Source organism: Phocoena phocoena, chromosome 4, assembly GCF_963924675.1.
Source record: "Phocoena phocoena chromosome 4, mPhoPho1.1, whole genome shotgun sequence".
Taxonomy (NCBI): Eukaryota; Metazoa; Chordata; class Mammalia; order Artiodactyla; family Phocoenidae; genus Phocoena; species Phocoena phocoena.
The window spans coordinates 91,639,088-91,666,137 of record NC_089222.1 but is presented as its reverse complement, the minus strand read 5'-3'; the positions used below and the strand labels follow the sequence as shown (position 1 = coordinate 91,666,137).

The 27,050-nt window shown below is 39.4% G+C and overlaps 1 protein-coding gene across 1 annotated transcript in view; it reads left to right on the top strand.

Annotated features, from left to right (window-relative positions):
- The window catches only part of BBX (BBX high mobility group box domain containing), a 277,659-nt gene that overhangs the window by 228,414 nt on the left and 22,195 nt on the right, over positions 1–27,050 (top strand). The window contains exons 10-13 of the mRNA XM_065875730.1: positions 1,612–1,692; positions 17,352–18,360; positions 19,379–19,517; positions 23,234–23,382. Of these exons, the coding sequence (XP_065731802.1) occupies positions 1,612–1,692; positions 17,352–18,360; positions 19,379–19,517; positions 23,234–23,382 (1,378 nt within the window). The remainder of the gene's footprint in view (positions 1–1,611; positions 1,693–17,351; positions 18,361–19,378; positions 19,518–23,233; positions 23,383–27,050) is intronic.

Here is a 27,050-nt window from a genome sequence, read left to right as displayed (position 1 = left end):
TTCCCCCAAGTCACTAGAGTCAGTGATTATATTAAATGTGTTTGTTTCTCTTAGTCTAGTGATAAGGTTAGTAATTGAATTCACCTTGTCTAAGAAAAAGAAATGGCATATATCTGAGGAAATTCAGCTAGAGGAAAATCTTCAAAAAGATTCAGCCCCTAAGTTGATCTTCTAAGGAAAAAGTAAGTGATTGGGATAAATAGGAAAGGACTCTTTGAAAAATGATAGTACCCAGGAAGAAAAATTCCTTAAAACTTTCTTAAACTAGTCCCTTCTGAGTGGCCCAGGTAGCTTATTAAATATTGGCTCTTATTCAGCAGGAGTTCTAGGGAGAATTTTCTCTAGCAGTAAGTCCCCAGTCTCTTCTGGGGCTGACAGCTCCATAGAATTCCCTAGGGGTCTTGGGGTCACCTGTAAGGGTATAGACACAAGGTAGGTTTGTCTCCTAAACTGAACTGAGAAATACCTCTGTCTTAAACTGAGAAAGAATTCAGAATCACGAAGAATATTAAAAGCTTAGTCCATAGCTAGCTGCTCTAATGATGATAGAACTTCTCTAGGAGAAGAATACTTTGTAAAGATCTTTAAGAATGTATGCCCTGGGCTTCCCTGGTGGCGCAGTGGTTGAGAGTCCGCCTGCTGATGCAGGGGACACGGGTTCATGCCCCGGTCCGGGAAGATCCCACATGCCGCGGAGCAGCTGGGCCCGTGAGCCATGGCCGCTGAGCCTGCGCGTCCGGAGCCTGTGCTCCATAACGGGAGAGGCCACAACAGTGAGAGGCCCGCGTACCGCCAAAAAAAAAAAAAGAATATATGCCCTTCTCCATTCTTTATGGAGTTAAGCTAGAAATTGAAAATTAAGTTTTCATATAAAAACGAGAAAGGACAGTGCTGTTCATTGTTATTAGTGCCTGGCTGCTGTTGCACCAAATTTGCAGAAGAGGATGCAGTCACAATGTCATGTTGTGTGTATGTCGACGTGCTACAACTTTGGTCTTAACTGTATGGCTTCTTGAGATTTGTGGTCTTGACTGTCAATCTTTGTGTACTTTAGAGCATACTCTCAGAGCCAGTGCCAGTGTTTTATGTAAAACTTTTAGCTTCACCAGCTCTTGTCATATTGGCTAGCACATTTATATTGGATTCTCAAAACAAAATTTGTTGACTGTCTTGTTGGCTGTCTTTTCACAGTGATTCCAAATATATTTCAACAAAAAATTAACTAATTACTCTTCAGTAAATATAAAATGACATTAAATCTCTTTTCTATGTGGCAAGTTGCTGAGTTGGTATTTATATGGAAATGGAAATGCATAATTTGTTTTAAGGTTGTAGAGTTAAATTTAGGGCCTCGAATTCTCAAGATAATAATACTCTTGTCATCCAACAGCCACCCAAGCCACTCCTGTTTTTTTGTTATTATTTTTGAGGCTATTTACTAAAATTGGTTTCAAAATTATAATCCCAAGCATAACACATTTAAAGTTATTTGGTACTTGGGAGCAATGACGTTCTCATTAAACTAAGGAAGGTTCCTGAATGTGTGTGAATGGGGAGTGAAAATTCTGATATCACAATTAATATTCCTTATGTGAATTGTTTTCAATATAGATTTCTTCGAACACTTCACAGTTGGGCGGTGCTGAACCTGTAAAACGCTGTGGGAAGTCTGCACTCTTTCAACTGGCAGAGGCAAGTTCTAAGAATATGTTGTGATAAGATCTGCAGTGGTCGAAGTCACAAAAAAGTTAATCGTAACTGTGTTCCCTAAACTGTACCATCTCACCTGTGACCATAAAGTGTGTTGTATCTAATTTTCAACAATGAGAGGGTTCACCTTTAATTTAAGGAAGTGGACTTTTGCTACGAAAAGTCATTAAGCATTGAAAAAGGTTACCCGGGGAAATTGCAAAATCTTTTTCACAGGTAGTATTTTAAAATAAGGTCAGGTTTTGTCTCTCTCAGATTGGTTAAGTAAGTACATCCTAAACCGAGAAGAATGGCCTACGTCATTTTCCTCTTCTCTGATTCTCTTGTGATATCTATAAATCCCTAGAAAGCACTACCATTAAACTAGGTGGTTGGTGTTTTAATTTGGGGGTTGTTTTCAGTGAAGAACTCAAAGGATGTGTTCTAAGTCTGGTTTTATAGCATCTATCAGTTGTACATTTGATGTGATGTGAGTGTAAAATGCTACTACTCCTTTGGCAAAGTAGAAAAGATGCTTTTGTAAAGCCTAAGAAGAACAGAGCCCTCACTTGGCGTGGGATGGTGGTGGGGAGAAGATGCTGGGAGTGGTCATTGCTGGGATGGGTGGCAACAAGGCTTCCTCTGCCAGGCTGGACCGATCTGCCCTATGGGGACTTGTGCAAGAAATGGCTTTAGCGCCTGGACACTGTTGTAGCAGTTTTCTCTTTTGGTGAGACAAATTAGGAGGTACAAAATGAATGACCCCAAATCTCTATATTAAACTTCCTCTTCTCTTTTTTCTGTCTTCCTTCCAATGAGTTCCTTCTGAGTTATTTTTGTGATATGGTTCTTTTATAAATTCCTTGAGTTTATTGAACTTAATGAAACAACCTGTCATTTTCTAAATTTTATGGTAGCTTGTATCATAAAAATTTAGCAGTTTTAAATATCTTTATTTTTTTTTAAGTTTTATTTTATTTTTTTGGCCGCACCTCGTGGCTTGCGAGATCTTAGTTCCTCAACCAGGGATCGAACCCGGTCCCCAGCAGTGAAAGTGCTGAGTCCTAACCACGGGACCGTCAGGGAATTCCCCCTAAATATCTTTAAATTAAGCTTTTAAAGTCCAGCCAGATACAAATTAGGAATATAAAAATAAAAAGGCCTGAAACAGTAAAGTATGTAAATAGTGGGACAAATTAATCCATTTTTGTCTGACATGAAGCTGACATGCTTCTTGTATAAGAGAAATTCAGACTCAAGTAGAGGGCTACGAATGACTAGAAAAATTAGGAATGCCCCAGGGAATAGTTTTTAAAAGAACTGGGTAAGTCAGTGGCAAAGTGCTATTTCTGATAGAACTAAAATAATAAAGATCTGGCAATGAGTCTGCCTTTAGAGTTGTAAAAGTGTCTTAGTAAACAGGGAGACTATGAGGCCATAAATTTGTCCAGTATCTTTAAGACTATAGAGATTGTCAAGATAATTTATTTGAAAGAAGTGATTATTTTTCTTAAATAAGATGAATATGGCCCTTTCTGCCTTTCCAGGGGGGTGGGGTATGTACATATATACAGACATATCCATATGGTCTTTTAAATATTAAGCAACACTGATTTATAAAACACACTAGCTTTCAGTGTGAATATTTGTTTATTAAATAGTTCTGTATTAGAAATGTATGGACCTTAGAGGTGCTTTGCCGTGGGCGGGGTGCTAGAGCAATGAATCTGTCTTCTCGTTTTCTTTCTTTGGCATAACAGTCACAAAAAAATGGATTCCCCATTAAATCAGAGCTCATTAAAAAGAACACTCTTCAAATTTGTAAGGATGCATCCCAAATATAAAACAGATGCTATGGTTTAACAGATGTTTCAATGTTGGTATCATAATTTAAAGGGGTAAAATGACTGCAATAAGCCTATTCCAATTATAGCAAATCAGCTTATACTCAGACTTAGTTTCTTATAACATCCAAGTAAAAATAATATGCTTTTGACGGAACAGGGTTGGTAAAAAATAATTTACCAAGAAAATCTTCTCACATTATTATTTGCACCACAAGAATATGATGCCATAATGCTAATAGAGTGTGTTTTAGAATAACATCCTAAAGCCTTCCCAGTTTATAATTAAACATAAATATGTGCACAATGGATTAATCAGCATCTCTAAATAATCACCAGTAGAAATATGCTTCCTCGGTTATTTTTTATTCGTTGTGTATTTGATGTTCATTTTTTCTTGAGCAGAGTATAATATTTAATTATTTGGGGTACCTCTTTAAATAAGTATGATAGGATATTGAGGAGGATTTCTCCTGTGGCCCAGAATTGATGCCATTGTCTGATATCCTAAGGGACAGCTTTAAATTTACACATTCTAAAGGGAAAGCCATCGACAAGCTACCTTCAGTTTGGGCTAGATTCTTCTCTTGGGATTTATAAAGAGACAGCCTTATCCAGCTGTCATCCCTTTACCACTCCAGGGGTTTCCCCACCCTAACCCCATGGGTGGGGCTATCATGGGATTGACAGTCATCTGGAATATTGTGGCTTTTCTCCTTGTCCTGTGGAGGAAAGCAGGCAGTGCTTTCCCTTCTTCACCCCTGGCCTCTGTCAAGCAGAGTGAAGACAGCTCTGAGAGAACCCCTGTTAAAGACTAGGAGTCATACTGCCAGAAGTGTCTTCTCATGTTTTGGCAAGAAGCAAGCAATGTTTTAGACGTTGATTTACTGTAGTGCCCTTCACCTCTCTGGCCAGGCCAAAAGAGAACTGGAGGAAGTCAGCAGCAGGGAGAGACTTAGAATAGCCTGACACACTGTCTTGGCATTGCAAAGATGCATGAGTTTTCCAGGGGCCAAGTGAACAAGTAGAAAGTAGTTCAGCTTGATCAGGCAAGAGGCCACGGAATGGTCATGGGGAGAGGGCAGGCCTGGGACCATCCCATCTCTCACTTGAGGACACTCTGAGGAACTCCCACAAACAGGAGTGATGTTCAGCTTGTTTGCACCAGGACAGCTGTCCCGGTACTAAAATACAGAATACTTCCTATTGTTGGTAAAAAGACTGGGACCCTACCCCTTGAGTACCTTTGCAGTAACTCTGCCAGCATCCCAGGTCTCCCCTATCCTTCTAGCGACTGGACAGCACAGCAGGGGGCCTGCAGCACCCTGTTCTACCCCTGAGACCACATCCCTTCTGATTGCTTAGCACCCCTGCCTGTTAAATATTTTGTAAGTTGTCTCTGTCCTTGGTATCTCTGTCAAGGTCATTCAGTCTTATGGGAGTTAGCAGGAACAGACAAAGACACAACCATGCACCGTTGGTTTTACCTGCACCATTCCTTCCTCTGTCCTCTCAACCAGAGGCTATATGTCTTGTGAAGGAAGGTCCAGGAACCAGCCCCAGAACTAACCATTCACCCTTCCCAGCTCCATTCTGGTGGGTGGACATGGGAAAAGGAGTGAATGAGGAGCCTTCCCAAAGACAGGGTTTGTTGCTTGCAAGAAAACTCTGCTCTTGGAGAGAAGCGAGAAATATTGTAGGCATATATTTATTGCTGTGCCCTACACCCACTTCAGCAGGCAAAAAGAAAATTGGAGGAGGCTGGCGGCAGAAAGAAGGAGACTTAGATTGGCCTGTGCTCTCAGTTTGGGCATTGCAAGGAGCGCTCCCCATTTCCCAGTACCCCAAGCCAGGAGATGCTCTGGTGGAAGGGTCTGCTTCAGGCATTTGATTGGCATTTTAAATTGGGTGGATTTTTAATAGCTGAAAGTGACCTGAAAATTCTGGAATCCATTCCAGATATTTTTCAGGAATCTACTCCAGCTAGGAAGGGAGATTTGACATTGTGCTGCTGAGGTCAGGGAATTGTAAAAAATACAGTCCTTTATGTTTGAACCTCCATGAGATTCATACTGTTCAGTTAATCAGTTAATTGGCACAGGTACTATAATGTATTGTGTTTCCTTTCCTTTTGAAATTAATTAGGTCAGGTCACATAAAGAATAGCAAAGCATCCTCCTGGAGATCATTGTGTATTATAATTGCTATAGTTGGAGAGCACACAGAAACATCTTTATCTGTACATTTTAGTAAAGAAAATTCTACACTTAAAGATACCTGTTACTAATATTGCCTAGTACAGCAAGTGGAGCAGTTTATTCATTTATTCTAACAAACAGTAGTTTCTGAGGGCCTACTCCGTGCTATTAACAGCGAGGTTGTTCAAGCTACCTGCATATGGGTGTACATTGAGATAACCTGTGAGCCTTCTTCTGAGATCAGTGGTATAGGAAGACCTTACCTCGAGATCCAGTTTTGGTGTTTGGTGTGCCATGAAAGGCTGGAGCATAAGCCTAAAAATATTACTATTTGTTTTACTTCTAATTTTTTTATCTGCAAGTAAGTTTTATTATCTAACGTAAGATAATAATGACCGACATTTATTATCTACTGTGTGCTAGGCACTTTTCTAGGTACTTTATATGTACTCATTGAATTCTCACATCTGTCCTTTGAGGTAAGTACTATTATCATTCCTCTTTTCCACAGTAAGAAACAAAAGGACAGAGAGGTTTTTTGACTTGCCTGAGGTCATGTGAACAGGAAATATTAGAGCCTCCGTAGAAACCCAGTCAGTCTCTCCACAGCCTGGGCTCTTCAGCACTGTGCTATTCTGTCACCTTGTTTTAGATGAATATAAAAGACTGTGCAAGTTACTTGTTATAGGAGTTTGCATGTTATAGAAGTCTCTGTGGAAGATAGCCTACTCCTACACACATGTGTATGGCTGAATAAAATGACAGATTGTTCAAGACTGCTGTCAAAGAAATGGAGCTGATATTTCCTTTTTTAAAAGTGATTCTACTTTTGAAACTGCCAAGATACATCCTACACCCTTAAATAAGTGAGTGCCTGTTTGTGAATATACTTTGGAAGATACGGTGAGGACTGTAGGAAATTACAGTGTATGCCTCCTGTTCTCCAGGAACTTATTCTCCAGTTGCAAAGAGATAAAATATAAAAAGTTAAGGGATAAGAAATAAATTAATGGTGCAAGTGGTTTCACAGGAAAGCATGCAATGAAATGAGAAAGTTCAACTTGAGTGATACCAAAGTGAATGTGTAAAACCAGGAAACGGAGAAATTAATATCAACTGGAGTGCTCTGGGGACCCAGCACAGGGGAGAGAGCGTGAAGAAAGATGGTTCTTGATGAAGGAGTTGTTGAAGAACAGAGGTTGAAACTAGCATCCTTTGGGCCACATCCAATTTTGTTAAGAGATGCTTTCTTTGGCCCACAATTTGTTGACCTGCATTGTATCTTACATTTGAATTAGTGGCTAATATTTTAAAATTATAGATTTCAAATAAATGCGTACTCTGACCTCTCTTGAGAATGTAGAGGATCTGGAGACACTGGACCAGCCTTTCTGCATGAGAACAATTGGTCAGAGCTGATAAATGGCTGCCCCCTTAGAGGTGTTTGCTGTACAAATGTCACCGTCCTCTCCTTTCCCTACTGAGCCCCGACTCTGAGTCCAACAGTCATTGCCAACATCCATTTACACTTGTCCCCACCCCTTTATACCTAACCATCCAAACACAGTAGAGACTGTGATTTATGCATAATTAAATGGGGAGATGGGGGAGATAGAGCAAAGAGATAAAGGCAGGCAAACATGAAATAGGTAGATGACAAGTAAATCAGCTGGGCAGAGGGGAGGGCTGTGCTAGGAGGTATATGGAAGGTGAAAGTAGAGTGTAGCAGCATGTCAGAATTGGGAGGGTGTTTAGTGTAAAGCAGAGAAATTTGTACTTGAAAATAATGAAGGACGGTTGAAAATTTGGAGCAGGGGTGTACAGTGGTGAGAGCAGCGCTTGGAGAGACTCACTTGGCAGCTGTGTAGAACAGAGCGGAAAGCCTCTGTGGACGTCTGGGTGTGGGAAGACAAGAACCAGCATCGGGGGAGCTGGCAGTGGGCATGGGAGGCTGCAGGGGATTCAGGTGGATTTGGTGATCGAGTCAATGTGAGAGGTAAAGCAAAGGGGATTCCGAGACAACTCCAGCTCTGAACCTGAGTGTGGGGAAAGAACGGCTTTCAGTTTACCCTGATCTTGGAGCCCAACTTCAGGAAACCTGGATGTTTGTGAACCGAGAGGGGGCCCCACAAGTAGAAAAGCAGAGATGAAAGATGCTGAAGGGGAAGGGATAACTGAAGAAATCCAGTACTGAAAGAGTCAACACGAGGGGATTGCCAGCTAGGTAAACAGTTGAGTTTGGAAAGCAGAAGCCCATGTTCCTCTGAGCACAGAAGAAAGAAAGGTAAAAAACGGTCACCCCAGGATTGCTGGATTTGTCTATGTTGTACTTTTCTTCTTTATCTCAATTCGTAAAACTGATAATCCGTTACGGTGAAGTTGAAGAAAGAGAATGCTGGATCTCTCTAGACATACTCTTCATATGTATAAAAAGCAAGATTGTAGATATGGTGGGTCCAAGGGAATTGGAAAAGTTGTCATTAACCCTATTTATTAAAAAAAGGATGAAGACATTTTCAGAGACCTCAACACCCTAGTTTTTCCTTGCGTTCTAATTTGCAAAAAACCCTTATAATTATAGTCAAATGGGTAGGTAAAGATGAATTTATTCTAGTACCTATAAAAATTAAATCTTATGGAAAATTATGGCTCACTTTAAGAAAAGATGAGTTATGTTAAAATTACAGAAATTCTATACTATATTGAAAAAAGTAGGAAATCCCACCCCCCCACTACCAATTATAGGTGGTATTTGATTGAGGTATGACTCCATTCAGGTGTTCTGTTGTGTCCTCATATCATTGATGTGCATTATCCTTTCACCCTACTGTAACCCCCTGAAGCCTAGAACCTCAACATGTAGTTCCCAAGTTCTCAGCTTCACCTGCACTCTTATCGTAAAATTGAATTCTAACACTTAACGATATATTAGAGGGGGCCTTTTGTTTGAAAGTGGTATGTTTCTTTCCTTTTTGTGCTGAGTTGCAAGTCATTTTTAGAAAACTCCTATTCTAAAACTTTTCATTTTATTTCCAATTGCACCAACTTCCTTTTGTAGGAACTGAAATATAGGAATGCACCTAATGACTTCCTTCACCACCTTTCGGGGAGACTTCAGTAAATGGCCTTTTGGAGCAAAGGCTATCCCCACCTCATCTAGTGTCTTCAGAAATGGTATAGTTTCTGAAGAAATAGTGAAGAAACATTTAAACCACCATTTCACCTGGCCTAATTGTTTCAGCAAACCAAACAGTAAGCTACTTAATATGCACAGGTTTTAGTACTGAGAGACACTTAGACCACTGTTCTGTGACCAGTTATCTTTTATAATAAAGAAAATTGAATTATCTTAGCAGTGATGCTATTCTTTATTCTCTGAAACCATTAACCAGTATATTTTTATGGCAAAAACATTCTGGTTCTATTTAATTATGGGAGACATGCACATCTTGGAAAAACACCGTGAAATGCCATCCTAGGTTATGTCTACACTGTTATGGCAGATAATAAGCCAGTACAAAATGATTGTAAATATACCTTGGCTGCAAAACATTTGTTTTGTCTAAAAAGCAGAAATTTAGAAATGGAAACTTCTTGATTAGTGTCAGTGGGTCTGTTTCCATACTGCCTTGTTTTTAATCTAGCTGGCTCCTTTATAACAGACAATGAAAGACAAAATATAATTAAGAGTGAAATAATATGGAACATTTGGAACTACTTACCCATTTCTTTGTACCAGTTAAGAGCATCTTCTTCTGTGGTATTACTTCTCATCTAGTGCACGATTAATTATTTTTCACTGGCCATTTCACTCAGTCTTTTAAAGCAGGACACATTAAAGGTCAGTATCTTAACATTTGTAGAAAGGAATACATTTTTAAATGTCTTTAAGGAGGTAAAAGCTTGGTGCCGCACAGATTTATTGTGTGTTTAAAGCCACTACCCAATAACAAACCCTGAACCTAAGGTGTGGTCATACCTGAACTGAAAATGACAGCCTCCCTGAACTCAGGGACACAAAAAATAATCCCTCCATTTTATCTCATCCCTTCAGTATCTTTATTGATTTTTTTTTTCCTTTGCAACCAATTTGAAGAGGATAGTTTTTTATATGTCTGTCCCACGTGTACATCCAAAGGATCTGGGTTTCAACATAATGATTTTTGTTTTTCTTTTGGGAATGAGTTACATTTCTTCTAGCACATCACTATCAGGCCACTCTGACTACGCGAAACAGTAAGAAACTTCTGTGTGGTTTCGGTTGTCAGAGGTAAAGTTAAAATATTGGTGATTAATTTTCACTGGTGCTCCTGGGAACCGTAACTAAGGACAGTGTGATCACTGGTCTAGGCCAAACAGCAGCGTGGTCATAATTAGCATTGTTTTTTATAGACTCGTTAACTCTTTCCTGGTATTAATCAGAATGCATTTTAGATTCATCATTTACCTCGGAATTAATGAACCGTTCAATTCAACACAATTATCTGTTGAATGTCTTCATTTTTTTACTAGGATATTCTTGGAGGAGAATACAAAGGTGAACAGGATACATTTTGTGCCCCTGCCCCCAGAAGTTACAGTTATTAAAAATAGGGGCTTCCCTGGTGGCGCAGTGGTTGAGAGTCCGCCTGCCGATGCAGGGGACACGGGTTCGTACCCCAGTCCGGGAGGATCCCACATGCCGCGGAGCGGCTGGGCCCGTGGGCCATGGCCGCTGAGCCTGCGCGTCCGGAGGCTGTGCTCCGCAACAGGAGAGGCCACAGCAGTGAGAGGCCCGCGTACCGCAGGAAAAAAAAAAAAATAGAGTAGTTCCTGAGGAAATAGACGATATATATCAAATATTTATGCCCAGCATTTGATTGAAAACATTAACATTTTAACTTCTTTGAATACAGCCATGGGAATTCCATCCAGAAGGTGTCCTGCACATGATTTTCCATTTTCACTTTTTTTTTTTTTTTTTTTTGTGGTACGCGGGCCTCTCACTGTTGTGGCCTCTCCCATTGCGGAGCACAGGCTCCGGACGCACAGTCTCAGCGGCCATGGCTCACGGGCCCAGCCGCTCCGCGGCATGTGGGATCTTCCCGGACCGGGGCACGAACCCATGTCCCCTGAATCGGCAAGCAGACTCTCAACCACTGCGCCACCAGGGAAGCCCCCATTCTCACTTTTAAAGAAGATTATTGTTCAATTTAAAATAATAACAGAAGAATAAATTGTCATTTACTAAAGCATGTTCTGTTTCAAGGCCTGATTAACAACTAACCCTCTCTCTACAAAGGGCAAGTTGGCTAATTAATAACAGACATTAATTCTGTGCTTCCCACAGTGCAGTTTTATTCACTTGAGTTCACATTGATTTATGTTCTTTTGTGTCCACTGTGTGCTTCTCTATGTGCCCTCTATGCATATGTACATAATGTAGTTTGTGTGTGCTTTCCTAGGTCCCACTAAAGTGTTGATACATGGACCCAAAAGTAGATGTGAGTAGATAATGCTTGTACCCAAAAGTAGAACTGAGCTTGATTATATCTTTAATAAGAGTTGCTTCTTGAAAGATAATTGATTTAAGATCTTTCTGAATCTAATTTTGTTGTATATGGTTTTCCCCGCGGATATAGAATCATTCAACCCTAGAATGAAAAACTGGAGCAAAGCAGTCTACCAGGGCTATGATGTGCTGTTAATGAGACAGTACGAATATTACTACTACTAATAATAGCCATCATTTATCCTACATGACATTAAGCCCCAAAGGGATGGCTGTCACAATACATTATTCTTGCTCTGTGCTAGACACTATTTTAAGTACTATACATGTGCAATTCATTGAACCTCACAGTATTCCTAAGGCAAGTACTATGTTAACATCCACATTCTGTAGATTGAGAAACAGGCACAGAACGGTTTAGAGAAAAGGAGCTTAATTGGTGGCAGAGTCAGTCTGTTGACATAGACAATCTCTCTATAATCCCTGCCTTTTGAAACTGCCTCTCAATATAAAATTTGTTCACATCTCAGAGTGATGGCATCTTCTAAGAGTTACTACATCCATAGCTGTTCCTGGGTTCTGTTTATGTCATGTGAAAAATACAGACTATTAATTCCTAGACACTTTTTTTTATTTTTTGCGGTATGCGGGCCTCTCACTGTTGTGGCCTCTCCCGTTGCGGAGCACAGGCTCCGGATGCACAGGCTCAGCGGCCGTGGCTCAAGGGCCCAGCCGCTCCGCGGCATGTGGGATCTTCCTGGACTGGGTCACGAACCCGTGGTCCCCTGCATCGGCAGGCGGACTCTCAACCACTGCGCCACCAGGGAAGCCCTCCTAGAAACTTTTTTTTTTTTTAATGTATTTATTTATTTTTGGCTGTGTTGGGTCTTTGTTTCTGTGCGAGGGCTTTCTCCAGTTGTGGCGAGTGGAGGCCACTCTTCATCACGGTGTGCGGGCCTCTCACTGTCACGGCCTCTCCCGTTATGGAGCACAGGCTCCAGACGCGCAGGCTCAGTAGTTGTGGCTCACGGGCTTAGTTGCTCCGCGGCATGTGGGATCTTCCCAGACCAGGGCTCGAACCCATGTCCTCTGCATTGGCAGGCAGATTCCTAACCACTGCGCCACCAGGGAAGCCCCCTCCTAGAAACTTTTGAAAATTATTTTTAATCATGTTTGAACTCATAGAAAAGAAGATGAAAACTGGGAATTATTGAAGTCTCCCCCCACCCCCCAAAGTTATTGTCTAATGTGCTTCCCCAGAATCTCTGTACCCTGTGTGCTGGCTTATATCCCAGGTGGCTGCAGACTGCCTTTCCTGGGTTCCTGTGTCCCCTGATTTCTAGCTGGGTTGATGAAGCCAGTGGGAGACACTGGCAGAAGATTAGGGGATGGGAGGAAGAGAGAGGCTGGGATGTGTAAGGAAGGGGTGAGGAGGGGGTGGGAGTAAGCAAAGGCATCATCTCGTCCATGTATCCAGCTCCCTCCAGATTGGCCCACCACAGGTCTATCTTCCACCAGGGACCTAGCCCTTGGGCTTCGTAGCGCTCCTTCCACCATTTGTCCCTACTGTGCCTTCCTGCTGTTGCTAATCCCTGGGTTACCTCACAACCTCCTGTTCTGGTATCCCAGTTCTTCATGACCTGTGTAATTAATTTATTCCCTGCATTAAATTCCCTTGGCTAGATATGCTTTAAGTTGTTTCTGTTTGCGTAGTTACACCCTGACTGGTGCACAAGCCATCCTCATTTTTTAATTTTGCATGCTTATAAAATAGGCTAAGAGAATGCTAATGGCATACTGTACCCAGATTTCAGCAAAACTTCTGACAGACATCTTATGATGTCCTTGTAAACAAAATGGGGGGAGTTTAGACTGGATTATTAAACATTCTTAGATTTCTGGAGCTTATTAATGTTCAAATCAACCTGATGAAAGGGCTCTAGAGGTTTGCCAGAACGCTCTGTCCTTGACCATGACCTACTCGACTTTATTATCAAAGATTTAGACAAAGATGTAAAAAGCAACTTTATCAAATGTGTCTATAACACAAAGCTGGAAGGTAATTTAACTCAAATTTTGAAAAGATATACTTTGTAAGGAAAAATGGAAACTCTTGCATCTAGTTACAAAAAGTATAAAAATACAGAATGGGAGAGACCAAGCTTCCCAGCATAGTATGTGGGTAATCCAGGATTTTAATTGACCACAAGCGCAATGCAAGCCAGAAGTTTTGACCTGTTTTTTTAAAAACAGGTGGGATATCATATATTAACGCATATATGTGGAATCTAGAAAAATGGTATAGATGGTCTTATTTGCAAAGCAGAAATATAGAGACACAGACATAGAGAACAAATGTATGGATACCAAGGAGGAGGGGAGGTGGGATGAATTGGGAGACTGGGATTGACATATACACTACTATGTATAAAATAGGTAACTAATGAGAACCTACTGTATAGCACGGGGAGCTCTACCCAATGCTCTGGGGTGACTTAAATGGGAAGGAATCCAAAAAAGAGAGGATATATGTATATGTATAGCTGATTCACTTTGCTGTACAGCAGAAACTAACCCAACATTGTAAAACAACTATACTCCAGTAAAACTGAATTAAAAATAAAAACAGTGGGGCAAGTTCATCTTTGGTTCTCATTAGAAGATTAGTGTCCTTATCAACTGACAAATAGCTCCACTTTTCATCTAGAGTATTACAGGAAGGCTAGGAACTTAATCTAAAATACTGCTAAATTGAAACATCATTGTTTTCCAGCCCGTACAAGCTTTATGTCATTTATGAGTTTTATTTGCACACATTTGTTTACTTTTGCCTGGCAACAACTCAGCGGAAGATGATGTACTGTTACGATTTCTCAGCCTTTATATCTTCATACGGGTTCAGGTGTAAGCTACCTGCCTAGCTCACTGTGTGGCCTTAGGCAAGCAAGTATGGTGCTTGCACAGAAACCCAGCTTATTTCAGTAAAGTCCATTCTCACTTCAGGACAACCATACTGCATCTGGATAAGAGGGACCCAACTTTTGAAAGGTTGGGAAGCCTTTAAATATAATGAGCAGTTATTCCAGGGGAAGAGACTCACGGGAACATAAAGTCTATCTTCTAGGATTTAAAAGTCTGTCACATGAGAGAAGGAGTAGATTAATTTAAGTGGCTTCAGGGAACAACCAGGACTGATAGGATTTATAGATTTTTGCTCAATATTTTAAAATTTTCAAACAGCATTGCCCTCTAATATGGTCACTGTCTTTGTGCAAAAAGTTGTATAACTCTCAGGAATTTTATAATAAAATGAATTGCTACATTAGGAAGAATGTTAAATTAGATAACATTAGATAAGATAATTAGGTAATTCTAGAGTGACACCCAACTCTGAGAGTTTGATTTGTGTTTATTTGGGGGTTTGGTTAGTGAGAATTGTGATTTGTAGTTATTAGTTTTATTTTTATAGTTTAACTTCCAGCCATGTAATTGTTTTTCTTATAATTTAGAATTAACATGCTCTATTTATGAAAAAACTTTAAGAGCCTGAAACAAGGAAGTAAAGCATGACTAGTGTTCGGGGTAATTACCTTCCCAAGAAATATTATGCTGTTTCCCAGAATATGTCCCCAGAGAGAATGTCTGCATTTGTTCCATTTCATTCCTAGCTGTAGAATCCTATCAGGGGTGATGAGGAGAATTGTTTTGAAATACATTGAAGCTGAGAATAGAGTTTGCAAAGTGTTATTGGGTTTGCTAAGATGAACCTGTGCAAATGCAAACCGTTGGCAAAATCAGTGCTTGTGTGGCAAAGGTCCCTAAAGTGACTTATTAAAGGCCACCAGAGTGATAGTGATTGAAAACTATAAAATTCACCTTGAGGATGCCTTTCTAGCCTTCTTCTAGCATAGTCTTTCTCCCCACATGGGATAGTTAGATTCATGAAGGACTAGGATAATTGAGAAAGGAAAATAAAAATTATTCCAAAATTGATACAAAAACAGCAAATCTCCCCTGAGAATAAAGCATGCAGGGAAGATGATATGTATCCCAGTGTTTCAGAATTAATTTAACGTTTTGCTTTGATCTTTTTTCTGGTTAGGTTTAATAAAGGGAAGTTCTCAGTCTTCATAACTACTTGCTGAGGTCTAAAAGTTAACTTAAATGATTTCCTGACAAAGGCAGCTCTGTTGTGAATTCATGATATTACACATCTTCCCTGTGAGTGATCCTGAAGGGCTGGGTACTCTTGTCATGTTCATTTTTTAAAAAAAACCTTGCACTGTCTGCCTCCTCCCGCCCCTTCTCCAGCTTCTTGCGAGACTTACTAATCATAACATAATTCTCACAGAAGGATTTGAGATATACTGAAAGTACTAAGGGAAAAAATGAGGTAAAATAGTATCTGATGTTTAATTCAATGTATTATCCATTTAAAAATGAATTTTATAGCTGTTAACAATCTCTGACAACTTGCCATTCCATAAAATGGTGATTTTTCTTTTAAAACAGATCAGTTTCCTACTCATGTACTTGATTTGGGGGGTTCAGCAAGCCCTAATAGTCTTTTTTCCTCTAAATTGACAGTGCAGAGTAGATAAAATGAGTAATGGTTAAGAATTCCTCTGCTGCCGTTGGCTTCATCAGCCTTGTAGTGACTCGTGATGAATCCCTCCGAGGGGCTGGGGGGCTGGGGTGGAAGCTGTCAGGAATCATGGGACAGACCTTATTGATCTTTGCACCTTTAGTGTCCCCCACTGAGCCTAGCACCGGGGAGCCTTACGGGGAGTGTTTATGAATGAAAAGCCAGGTACTGAAAATGAATTTTACAATGAGCTGTAATTTCCTCTTTTAGAAAATAGCTTTTAGATTGCAGTTTCAAGGTACATAGTTGCTGGAGAGGAAGGTGGCGAGTTTCTCCTTTAATGTCCTATATGTGAAATTTGGGGAGTTTAAAAACTTAACCGAATTGCTCACAGATGTGTTTTGGGGCTCAAATTTTTCAGATTTTAGGGAAAATGATGCAGTGTGTGTATCTTACAGTATGCCATTAATTCCCCTAATATATATTCAAATTCATGGAGATTTAATAGCAAAAACATGAATAGTCACATTAAGTCGGATAATAGTTCTGGTCAGAATTTGCAGCCAGGTAAGTTTGGATCAGATCAAGTTTGCCATCAAATGGGTTTTAAAAAAAAACAACCACCCCCCACTTATTTTTCAGAGCTTTTGTGATCTTTCAGGTTATCTTTTAGCATTTGTGGACCTATAATGTTTTGTTCATTAACCAAAACCTTCTGTAGTTCTTTAGTGAATCATCTTATCATTTCTAATTTTAAGCAGGTAGATAGAAATTGTTGCTATTTCTCTCATTTCCCCAAGGAAAAAGAAAAGGTAAATATCTGAATAGAGTTTAGGGATGATTTACTAAGTACTGCCATATGTGCATCATCTCACTTAGACCTCACAGGATCCTCTGAGACAACTATTATCAGTTTTATTTTACAAAGACAACAGAGGAATGAGGACTGAAATGACTCATCCTAGGTGCAGAGTTAGCAAGTAGCAAAATTAAGACTCAAACTCAGGTCTTTCAATTCTAGATCCCATCCTTCTTTTCCCAAATCTTGTTTTCAGAGGAAACCTTCATGAGAAGCTGAAAAGTGAGAATTTGAGTATATACTCCTCTAGAGTTGAATGAATATATTACAAAGCCTTTTATTAATTTGAATAATTTAAGTTACTTTGGCAGAAGTGGACTTGTAAAGTTTGAAGTTTGTTTTGATTATTTTTTTTTTTAGAAGATTTTTTTTTTTTTAATTTATTTTTATTTTTTTTGCGGTACGTGGGCCTCTCACTGTTGTGGCCTCTCCCGTTGCGGAGCACAGGCTCCAGACGCGCAGGCTCAGCGGCCATGGCTCACGGGCCCAGCCGCTCCGCGGCATGTGGGATCTTCCCGGACCGGGGCACGATCCTGTGTCCCCTGCATCGGCAGGTGGACTCTCAACCACTGCGCCACCAGGGAAGCCCTTGATTATTTTTTAAGAGGATATAATTTAAAAGTTTAAGCTAGTTTCAAGTATAGAATAATGTATTTTGTTTGTTCTCTCATGTTTAACTGTTTAGATGTGCCTGGCATCAGAGGGGGTGAAAATGGAAGAATCAAAGCTAATAAAAGCAAAAGAATTAGATGGCGGAAGAATTAAAGAATTGGAGAAGGGCAAGGAAGAAAGAGAAATAAAAATGGAGAAAATAGATGAAGCCAGGTTACAGAAAGAAGCAGAATTTGAAAAATCAGCTAAGGAAAATGTAAGAGATTCTAAGGAATTAAGAAATTTTGAGGAGCTGCGAATGGATGATATAATGGGTATAAAAATGGAAGCTCCCAAAGAAATTAAAAAGGAAGAATTAGAGGAAGATCAAAAGTGTAGTCACTTCCCTGATTTTTCTTACTCTGCCAGTAGCAAGATCATAATAAGCGATGTTCCCAGTAGAAAGGATCACATGTGCCATCCTCATGGAATTATGATCATTGAGGATCCCACAGCATTAAGCAAACCAGAAAAGCTAAAAAAGAAAAAGAAGAAAAACAAAATGGATCGACATGGAAATGATAAATCCACACCCAAGAAGACTTGCAAAAAGAGGCAATCCTCGGAATCTGATATCGAGAGTGTCATGTACACCATTGAAGCTGTTGCAAAGGGAGACTGGGGCATCGAGAAGCTTGGAGAAACCCCTCGCAAGAAGGTCCGCACGTCCTCAAGTGGCAAGGGAAGCATTTTGGATGCCAAGCCACCAAAGAAGAAAGTGAAATCAAGAGAGAAGAAAATGTCAAAGGAGAAATCCTCAGACACCACCAAAGAGTCAAGACCTCAAGATTTTATCAGTATTTCTGCCAGCAAGAACATTTCTGGTGAGGTGCCAGAGGGTATAAAAGCAGAACCATTGACCCCTACGGAGGATGCATTACCACCCAGCCTATCGGGACAGGCCAAGCCTGAGGACAGTGACTGTCACAGAAAAATAGAGACTTGTGGCTCCCGGAAATCCGAGAGGTCTTGCAAAGGTGCTCTTTATAAAACCCTGGTGTCTGAGGGTATGCTCACCTCTCTGCGAGCTAATGTTGACAGAGGTAAGTGACTTCTCTAAATCTGAAAAGAACATGGAAACCTAGCAGAATTTCTCCTTTAAACGTATTGAAAAGAACCACAGTAAAGAACAGTATAGTATCAAAATAATATTTTACATTTGTACAATTCTTTACAGTTTATATACATTTGTCATTTTACCTATATGTTTTTAGCAGCATTAAGGGGAGTTTCTATTCACTTTGTACATGGTTTTCAGAATATAAGTGTTCAAAGTTACTCCAACCTTTTTTTTACTGGTGTTAGCTGGCTTTTTGTTTTAAAGGATCAGTATTGCATGTGTAGAGCTCTTAAGTCTGGTTTTTAAAATTGATTGAAATAATTTCCTGAAACAAGCAGATATGTTTGGCAGAATCTTGACCTGTGGACTCTAGAAGCAAATAACTTATCTGGCCCTCCCCACTAGGTAATCAAAACTGTAGTTGAAGTGAAGAGCTCTTTAAAACATAACAGTATCCAGAAACCAGTTAATACATATACCTTTATTCCATAGAGTGTTTCATATAAATTCATCTATTTTAAAATATAGTATCTGGCTAGGGGACTACCTGTTGCCAAGCTAAATTCCAACTATAGCGATGTGTGAAAATAGGTCTAACAAGTCCTGAATGAAGATCCTTGAGAATACATAGTTCTCCAGGCATGTCATTCCAGTAAGTCTTGGGGAAATTAGAATTAATAGTGCATACCAGAAAAGGGCTCCCACACCTCAGGTTGATTATCTAATGGAAAAATTAGTAGTATTGATAGTTAGTCTGTCTCATGAGTCATGTAGCACCTGTTATGATGAGATTGTGGATCTCAGAGTCTGTAAGTTACTTTTTTCCATGTTCTGTTATTAAAGGTGGTCCATCAGGAATCACTCTGAGGAATCTGAAATAGTTACAAATGGCATCATGCAAATGATACCTAAGGGGTCAAGAGATCACTTGTGAAGCAACTAAGATGATTTCCCTTCCATCCCAATATACCAAGCACACTCTTTCTTTTGAATTTCCTTAGGGAAACGAAGCTCAGGAAAAGGAAACTCCTCTGATCACGAAGGGTGTTGGAATGAAGAAAGCTGGACATTTAACCAGAGTGGGACCAGTGGAAGCAAGAAGTTCAAGAAGACAAAGCCAAAGGAAGACTCTCTCCTTGGGTAAGTGTCTGTGAGCACAGTCAGACACATAGCACAGACCCCAAATGTGGTGGTATTTTCAAGGTAAACAGATCACTAACTGCTTGTTCTTTGAGTATCCAGTCAGCACCTCCTGCCATCTTAGTAAGCACATGAAGGAATACAAATCAAGTGTATCGCATGATTCCTGCTGTTAGCATGGGTGTGTGAGTGATAGTGTCATTCATGTTTTAAGTATAGTACAAAATGTGTAGATTTTAGACTTAGGCCTGAGTTTGAATGGAGGTCCATCTTGTATTAGTGACGTTACAGTATATATGTTTTTACATTTACAATACATCTCCAGGATGCATTTCTCATCTGAAATTTATGATGGATATTATATAAGTATGTTTATACTTTGCTAATTTTACATACTGTATGTACTTCATTTAATATTTCTGAAGGTTATGCACATGTTTATAAAATAATGACAACTGAAAATGTAGATAAAATTATGTTTCTACCTCTGACTTTGTTTTGTGTAAACCATGTTCTAATGCTCTGAGATTAAAATATTAGATTAAGTATTCTCTTGATACAGAGAATATTCAGCAATTAATTATGTATTAAAATGCAGTATCAAGAAAGAGCATACATCAAGATAAAATCATTAAGAATTATTTCATTTTTTATGGGCTTCCCTGGTGGCGCAGTGGTTGAGAGTCCACCTGCCAATGCAGGGGACATGCGTTCGTGCCCCGGTTTGGGAAGATCCCACATGCCGCAGAGTGGCTGGGCCCGTGAGCCATGGCCACTGAGCCTGCACGTCCAGAGCCTGTGCTCCACAACGGGAGAGGCCACAACAGTGAGAGGCCCGCGTACCACACAAAAAAAATAATAATAAAAAATTTTTAAAAAGGGCTTCCCTTGGTTGAGAATCTCCCTGCTAATGCAGGGGACATGGGTTCGAGCCCTGGTCTGGGAGGATCCCACATGCCGCGGAGCAGCTAGGCCTGTGAGCCACAGCTACTGAGCCTGCGCTTCTGGAGCCTGTGCTCTGCAACAAGAGAAGCCACGATAGTGAGAGGCCCGCACACCGCGATGAAGAGTGGCCCCCGCTTACCACAATAAGAGATAGCCCTTGCACAGAAACGAAGACCCAACACAGCAAAAATTAATTAATTAATTAATAAAACTCTAAAAAAAAAAAAAAGAATTATTTCATTTTTTATTATATAAAACAGACTCCTAATACCAATCTTAACAGAAAGCATTTTGTTAGGAGATTCAGTGCTTTATATTGGTGAAGAAATCATCTGTATATTCAGTTGTACTGCTTTAAAATTCCTTTGAGATTTCTCATTAGCCCACTTTGAAAAGAATACATTGACTAGAAATAAGTACATTTTAATATATTTTCCATATTTTTTCATAAGTATGTTAGAGGCATGCAAATTTTATGCACTTGGTTTATCCATAAATATTTGCATTTCTTTTTGTGGGATAGTGTACTTTTTCAACTGGACGTTACAGTGCTTTAAGGTCTGGTTAATCTTAAGGCCCTCATCATACAGTGGGAGGGTGGAAATTATTTCTTGTGATGATGATTCCTCAATATTATATATATCGAGATGATATATTTATAATTTTATATATTTTGTTTCTAATGTTTTTAAAAGTCCAAAGTAGTCCAAATTAGTTTTGCTGACATTATGCTTAAAGAATGACATGAAAATACTCACATTTGTCATTGTCAAATACAAAAGTATTTGCATGATTTTCTTAAAAAGTGACAATTGAGCATCAGGACCAGTGCTCTATATCTCCTGGAACTACCAGTGCCCTGTGGGTCTGCAAACTGAGAAGGAAGCAGGTCTTGTTGTAAACAATATGAAGGCCAGGGGAGTTAAGCAGGCATGAAGGCTCCCCAGCAGAAAGTTCTCTGGTGCTTCCATTCAAAACTGCTGAAGCTATGAGAGAGAGATTTTTACCAGTCTTCTTTGAGGAAGAAGAAAAGTGAAACAATCTTTTGAAAATCTGTTCCTGAAAAGAGATTGGGATGTGGGGTGGTTTTTTTTTTTGTTTTAATCATTTCTAAGGAAGCCACATGAATTTAACTGGGAGTGTGGTTTTCTGCAGGCTAAATCGGTGATAAAACTCTGATCTTTCCTCTTCTACCTTCTATACAAATTGGCCTATCAGAATCAGGCTATCTGGGTTTGCTTTGTTTGGAACATGCCAACATAGTTCATGAGCAGTGAAAAATGCCAGATCCTGTCAGTCTTCTCTGAGATTTCTAAATGAGCATTTTAAACCTTTTTATTGCAGAAAGTGTGCTCCCTGTTTAGTTAACTATAGCCAAGGAAAATTCACTCAGTATTGGCAGTTCTACTTTTATAGACTTCTCCACGAAAACATAGGTAATTATTCTAGTTGAAAAAAGAAGGGACCTAAGGAGTTACAGCTTGCATTTTCGTATTTTTCTTTTGGTTATCCAGAGTATCTGAAAAATTTACGACTTATAGATAGCTTTCTGACAGCATCTGATTAGTATCAGATAGTATCTGATTTTCCATTAGGATAAATATTTATTAACTGAAATGAGAAAAGACAGTTTTATTAAGGGAGGAACATCATTCCCACCCACCACCCTTCACTGCTTTGTTAGAACTTAGTAGTGGCCTTTTTCAGTTGGCCATTCTGATGGTCATCTGACTGTCTTATCTCTGCTCCCAATTCCTGTACATTTCTCCAAAACTGAGAATAGTCTTAAGTGGACACACCTCAAGGACATCCCTCAGGTAGCAGCCTAACACGTTAACTTCTTGTAAGTTGGTACTCAAAGCTGCTCTCTTCTCAGTACGCTTTCCATTTTCCATCTACCAAGCACAGCAGTTCTGCAGCTTCTCCCATCTGTTTGGGTTGCATCTTAGCTAATAAGTCTCACTATAAATGAAAGCCAGCAGCTAGCCTAGGATCCAGCAGGCATACTGCCATTGCTGTGAGGGGGACTTAGAGACAGTCAAAAGCAACCCAAGGATTTCCCAACTTTGCTGGTGGCTTGCTGGTGGCATTTATGAAGTCATTTGTGGTTTGCGTTAAGGCAATGTTGCCTCTCTGCCAGTTGTGTTCTTTGAAAATTGGCTTTACTTTTTTCATTGAGTGTCTTGTCCTCATCCTGGTCAACTGCCCAGAAATTTTTTCGAATATTCAGAATATTTGTTTGCATTTTCTTTGTGTGTGTATATTTTAATCACGTACTAGTCAATAATTTTTTTAAATTAAGCTTACAAAATTACCAATATACCATACTGTCAGTAAGCTTGCATACACACATACACACACACACACACACACACACACACACACACACACACACACACACGAGAATATTTAGAATGAGAAACTTGTCTGGATGGAATATGCTTTGTATTGAACTTAATGAAAAATTCCCACGCCAATGGAAAGAACAGCAAATTCTCCACTTTAAAAAATATTCTGCTATTTTTATATAATGTTTCTACTTTTCTAAGGTAATAACCTGTTGTATGAGTTTATGAAGAAAATTGTGTTGGTAAATCTCAAGCATTTCTGAAAAGATGTTTTTTGTCCTTGCACAGAATTTATTAATAATGCTCTAATTCTTAGGGACCCCATTTTCAAATGGAATATCTTTAAATATATCTTAGATCATTTTCTGTTTAAATATTTACATCATGTGCTGATTGATTCTATCCCCTCCCCTCTTTTATTAGCTCAGCAAAGCTGGATGAAGAATTTGAAAAGAAATTCAACAGCCTCCCTCAGTATAGTCCTGTTACATTTGACCGGAAATGTGTACCTGTCCCAAGAAAAAAGAAGAAGACTGGAAATATGTCCTCAGAACCGACTAAAACCAGCAAAGGTTAGATGTGTGCTGTACTTTCCTGCAGTGTGGTCAGAATCTAACTGAAGCCTCTTCTCAGCGTCTGCAGCTCCCTTTAGATAATGTAACTGGGTTTACAGTTGAAGCAGCGAGTTGGAATTTCAGGTTGCTTTCCAAGATTATCTTGGTTCCTGCCTTGCTTCTCTCTCTCTTCTTTCCTTCCTAAGTCTCTTCAGCCTTTGTCCTTTGGCATCTCAGCCTATACATTTGCGCCTAAGTGTGTAGCTCTTTTGAAAGTGTTATACATGGTCTTTGACCTCCTGCTCTCCAGAATTCAGATTGGGAATGTTGAGCTTCTCTTGAGCAGAAACTGCTGGCTGAGCCTAATTCTTCTGTTCCCTGTCTGTCTGCAACAGGTTGGACTCTGGGGTAGTGAAATCCTTCCATTCACCTAATAGGGAGACTCTATTCTTTACTGGCAGTGTGAATCAAATGAAAATAAAACTCCCTGTAATACTCCGGCAATATAATTTTTATTGGTTTTGTTAAATTTAGAAAAATGCTGTGTTTTCAAGAATATCAGATTCTCCTCTGTGTATATCAAAGAAGCTTTTTAAATTATCAGTGTGACTTGGGTGGATCTCAGCACTCATTAGGGGCAACACTGTAGTTCCTAGAGGGGTTTTATTTATTTATTTATTTTTGCGGTACGTGGGCCTCTCACTGTTGTGGCCTCTCCCGTTGCGGAGCACAGGCTCCGGACGCGCAGGCTCAGCGGCCATGGCTTACGGGCCCAGCTGCTCCGCGGCATGTGGGATCTTCCCGGACCAGGGCACGAACCCGTGTCCCCTGCATCGACAGGCGGACTCTCAACCACTGCGCCACCAGGGAAGCCCCTTAGAGGGGTTTTAAAGAGTGGGGGGGGTGCCTTTTCAGTGGTCTCAACACCTGGGACCACCATTACATTTGTGGTGCAGGGGCTGGGGTTCTAAACATCCAAACCCACCCAGGACATTCAAGTACAATGAAGAATTGTCCTACCCTAAATGACAGTATTGCTCCCAGTGAGAAACTCGTCTTCTGATTTTACTTTAGGTCTAAAGGTTGATGGGCAAATATACCTCTAGTTTTCCATACAGATGTGAAAGACTTCTTTTGGTAGCTCTCCTATAAGGGTAGTGAATGGAGAGATGAAGAACTAGTGTGGCCAAGGTTTTGTTATTTCCAGGATCGAATTCTGAGCAGGATTTGGTAGATTTCTCAAAATTACCCTGTAAAAGAGGCTACCTGTTGCTTGCTTTATGGCAAATCAGATTAATTCTTTTGTGTGTGTGTTTTTTAGTTGGATAGATGATGAATATATCTTTACATAAATCTTGCCCAAATCTAGCAATCATGGATAATGATCAAAGATAATGTTAATGAGGATATATAATTTCATGGATTTGGGAAAGTATATAAGGTATATATATCTAGGGAAAGATTATGTCTGAAGAAACCTAAACCTTTTTCCCTCAAGACCTAAAACCCCCATTGTACACTGGAATTGAAACAACTGAGGAGACCTGTATCTCAGGATGAATCTGAAAGGTTGAAAAATATTCTCCCTTCATGATTAAAGGCAGGGAAGAATGTAAAAGTGATTTTAGAATTAGCTTGGCTTTCCACTGTGGTTAATAAAAACAAGTCTAGTGAATAAAGAGCTAAAAAAGAAACGTTGCATCACCAAGTCTGCTCATCTGGGAAAATAAAATAGGGTTGTTCTGAGATCTCCCAAGATACACAGGAAAGAAATAAAGCAGCTTGTTGACAGGTAGGTAGCTGAGCACTGTAATAGATTGCCAAATGAAATGACAGTCCTTGTGCCCTGGAGATATTTAGGAATAGGTAAAGTAGTCCATGAGCCCAAAGATGCCAGGTATCATCAGCCCCATAATTCTTGGATTTAAAGTTGCTGATAAATACCTGACAAGCTAATAAAATGGAACTTAACTGATTGCTGTACAGGATGTATTCTCTTCCTCCACTCCTTGCAGTTGGAGACATTCATTTTAGAGCTCTGAAGTTGGCCAAATTATCCTTCAGGGACAGTAACAGTAGATTTATCTTTGTAAAGCTGTAAAACCCTGAAGTTAGAATGTATTTTCACGAGACCTGCTCTTGGGTCTGGGTTGTCTGTTATATGTTTTTCCTCTCCTGGCTGAGATTAACAGTATTTCTTTTGCTATGAAATAGCTTTTTGGAGTTTTGGATTATACTTTATACAATATCACCTTAACTCTTCCATTATGCCTCTCAAGCCACAAAGTCCCTGGTTCTTATACAGTATATCAATAATTACATAGGTAGGAGGTCTGTCAAGGCTTTAGATTTTGCTCTGCATTCCGACTTGTGGAGCAAAATGTGATTAAAATAAAGCAGAAATTAAATAATATATTCTCTATTTAGCAAACTAAAGAAATAGTATTTGTGGCTGATTGTAATTTGGCATTAGCAGCGCCAGTGTACTATCCTACAAGTTATTAATGAAATTATCATACCAGCTGTGCTGTAACTGCCTGATCTTTAGAGGATAGAGGAGTTTGTTTTCTTGGAGTCTAGACCCTTTGCATCTTTACATAATGAATCGTTCAAAGCAAACATTGTGAGTGAGATCATTAGTTCTTTAGTAAAGGAGCGAGTATTCATAGGAAACCCCATTTTTTCTCCCACAGTTTGCCATTTGTCTGTATTTTATTTTCTCCTATATTTGTTATTCAACACTTATTACAATTTTTCCCTGCCTTATACTAGGTACTTTTTTAGCTCCTCCAGGTTATATGTATAGAATTTTTATGAAATGTAATTTCTAGAGGAAAATGATTTATATAGTTATATATCTCAAAATCATAGCACCTGCTTGGGCTTAACAATTCTGTTTTTCCAGTGGTCTTCTTATTTATATCTGTATTTCTAAGTAGTCTTCCCCTTTTCCATCGTCCCCTCCACTATCTCTGCCCTGTCCCTTATGTCTATGTAATAGGTCTTGTCAGAAACTTTACATTAAAAAGGGATGAAAATAATTGTCACCTTCTTCCAACGAGACTCAGACTACATTATAGTAGGCTTAGTATATAGATGATTTAGGAATAGAATTTCCCTTTGCTTCTAAGAACAAATTATCCAGGAAATTACAATCCATCTAACTCACAATGCAGGTCAGCTGAAGCAGCCCATTCCTATAGTGTTTTCTGGTTTCTCTCCCACAGTTACTTATATATATTCGAATGAAAGCTTTGAATTATAAATCTAAATTTAATTGTAACTTCTTAAGAGGTTTGTTTTGACACATTATTTTAAGTGTGTATTTACTCTTAATGTATGAAGCACTTTTTACAAAAGTTTCAGAAGTCGGAGTGCTCTGTAAAATAGTAATTTTCAAGCAAAGTAGGGTCATGGAGAAAAAGTTAATTGAGTTCAATTTAGAGTGTTTAAATTATGCCTGAGCTTGACCCTTGACTTAATTTCTCCTCCCTTATTTCTTTATCTTTTCACATTGTTTTTTGCCCATTAACAAACATACTGTTGGTCTTCCTCATTTTTTTTTTCCAATTCACACTTACACTGCAAGATTGAAATTTCAAATGGTTAAGGATTTGAGATTTTTAAAAATCACAGTGGAATAAAAGAAGCAGGTTTACAAAATAAAAGACTGAGGACAGAAACCC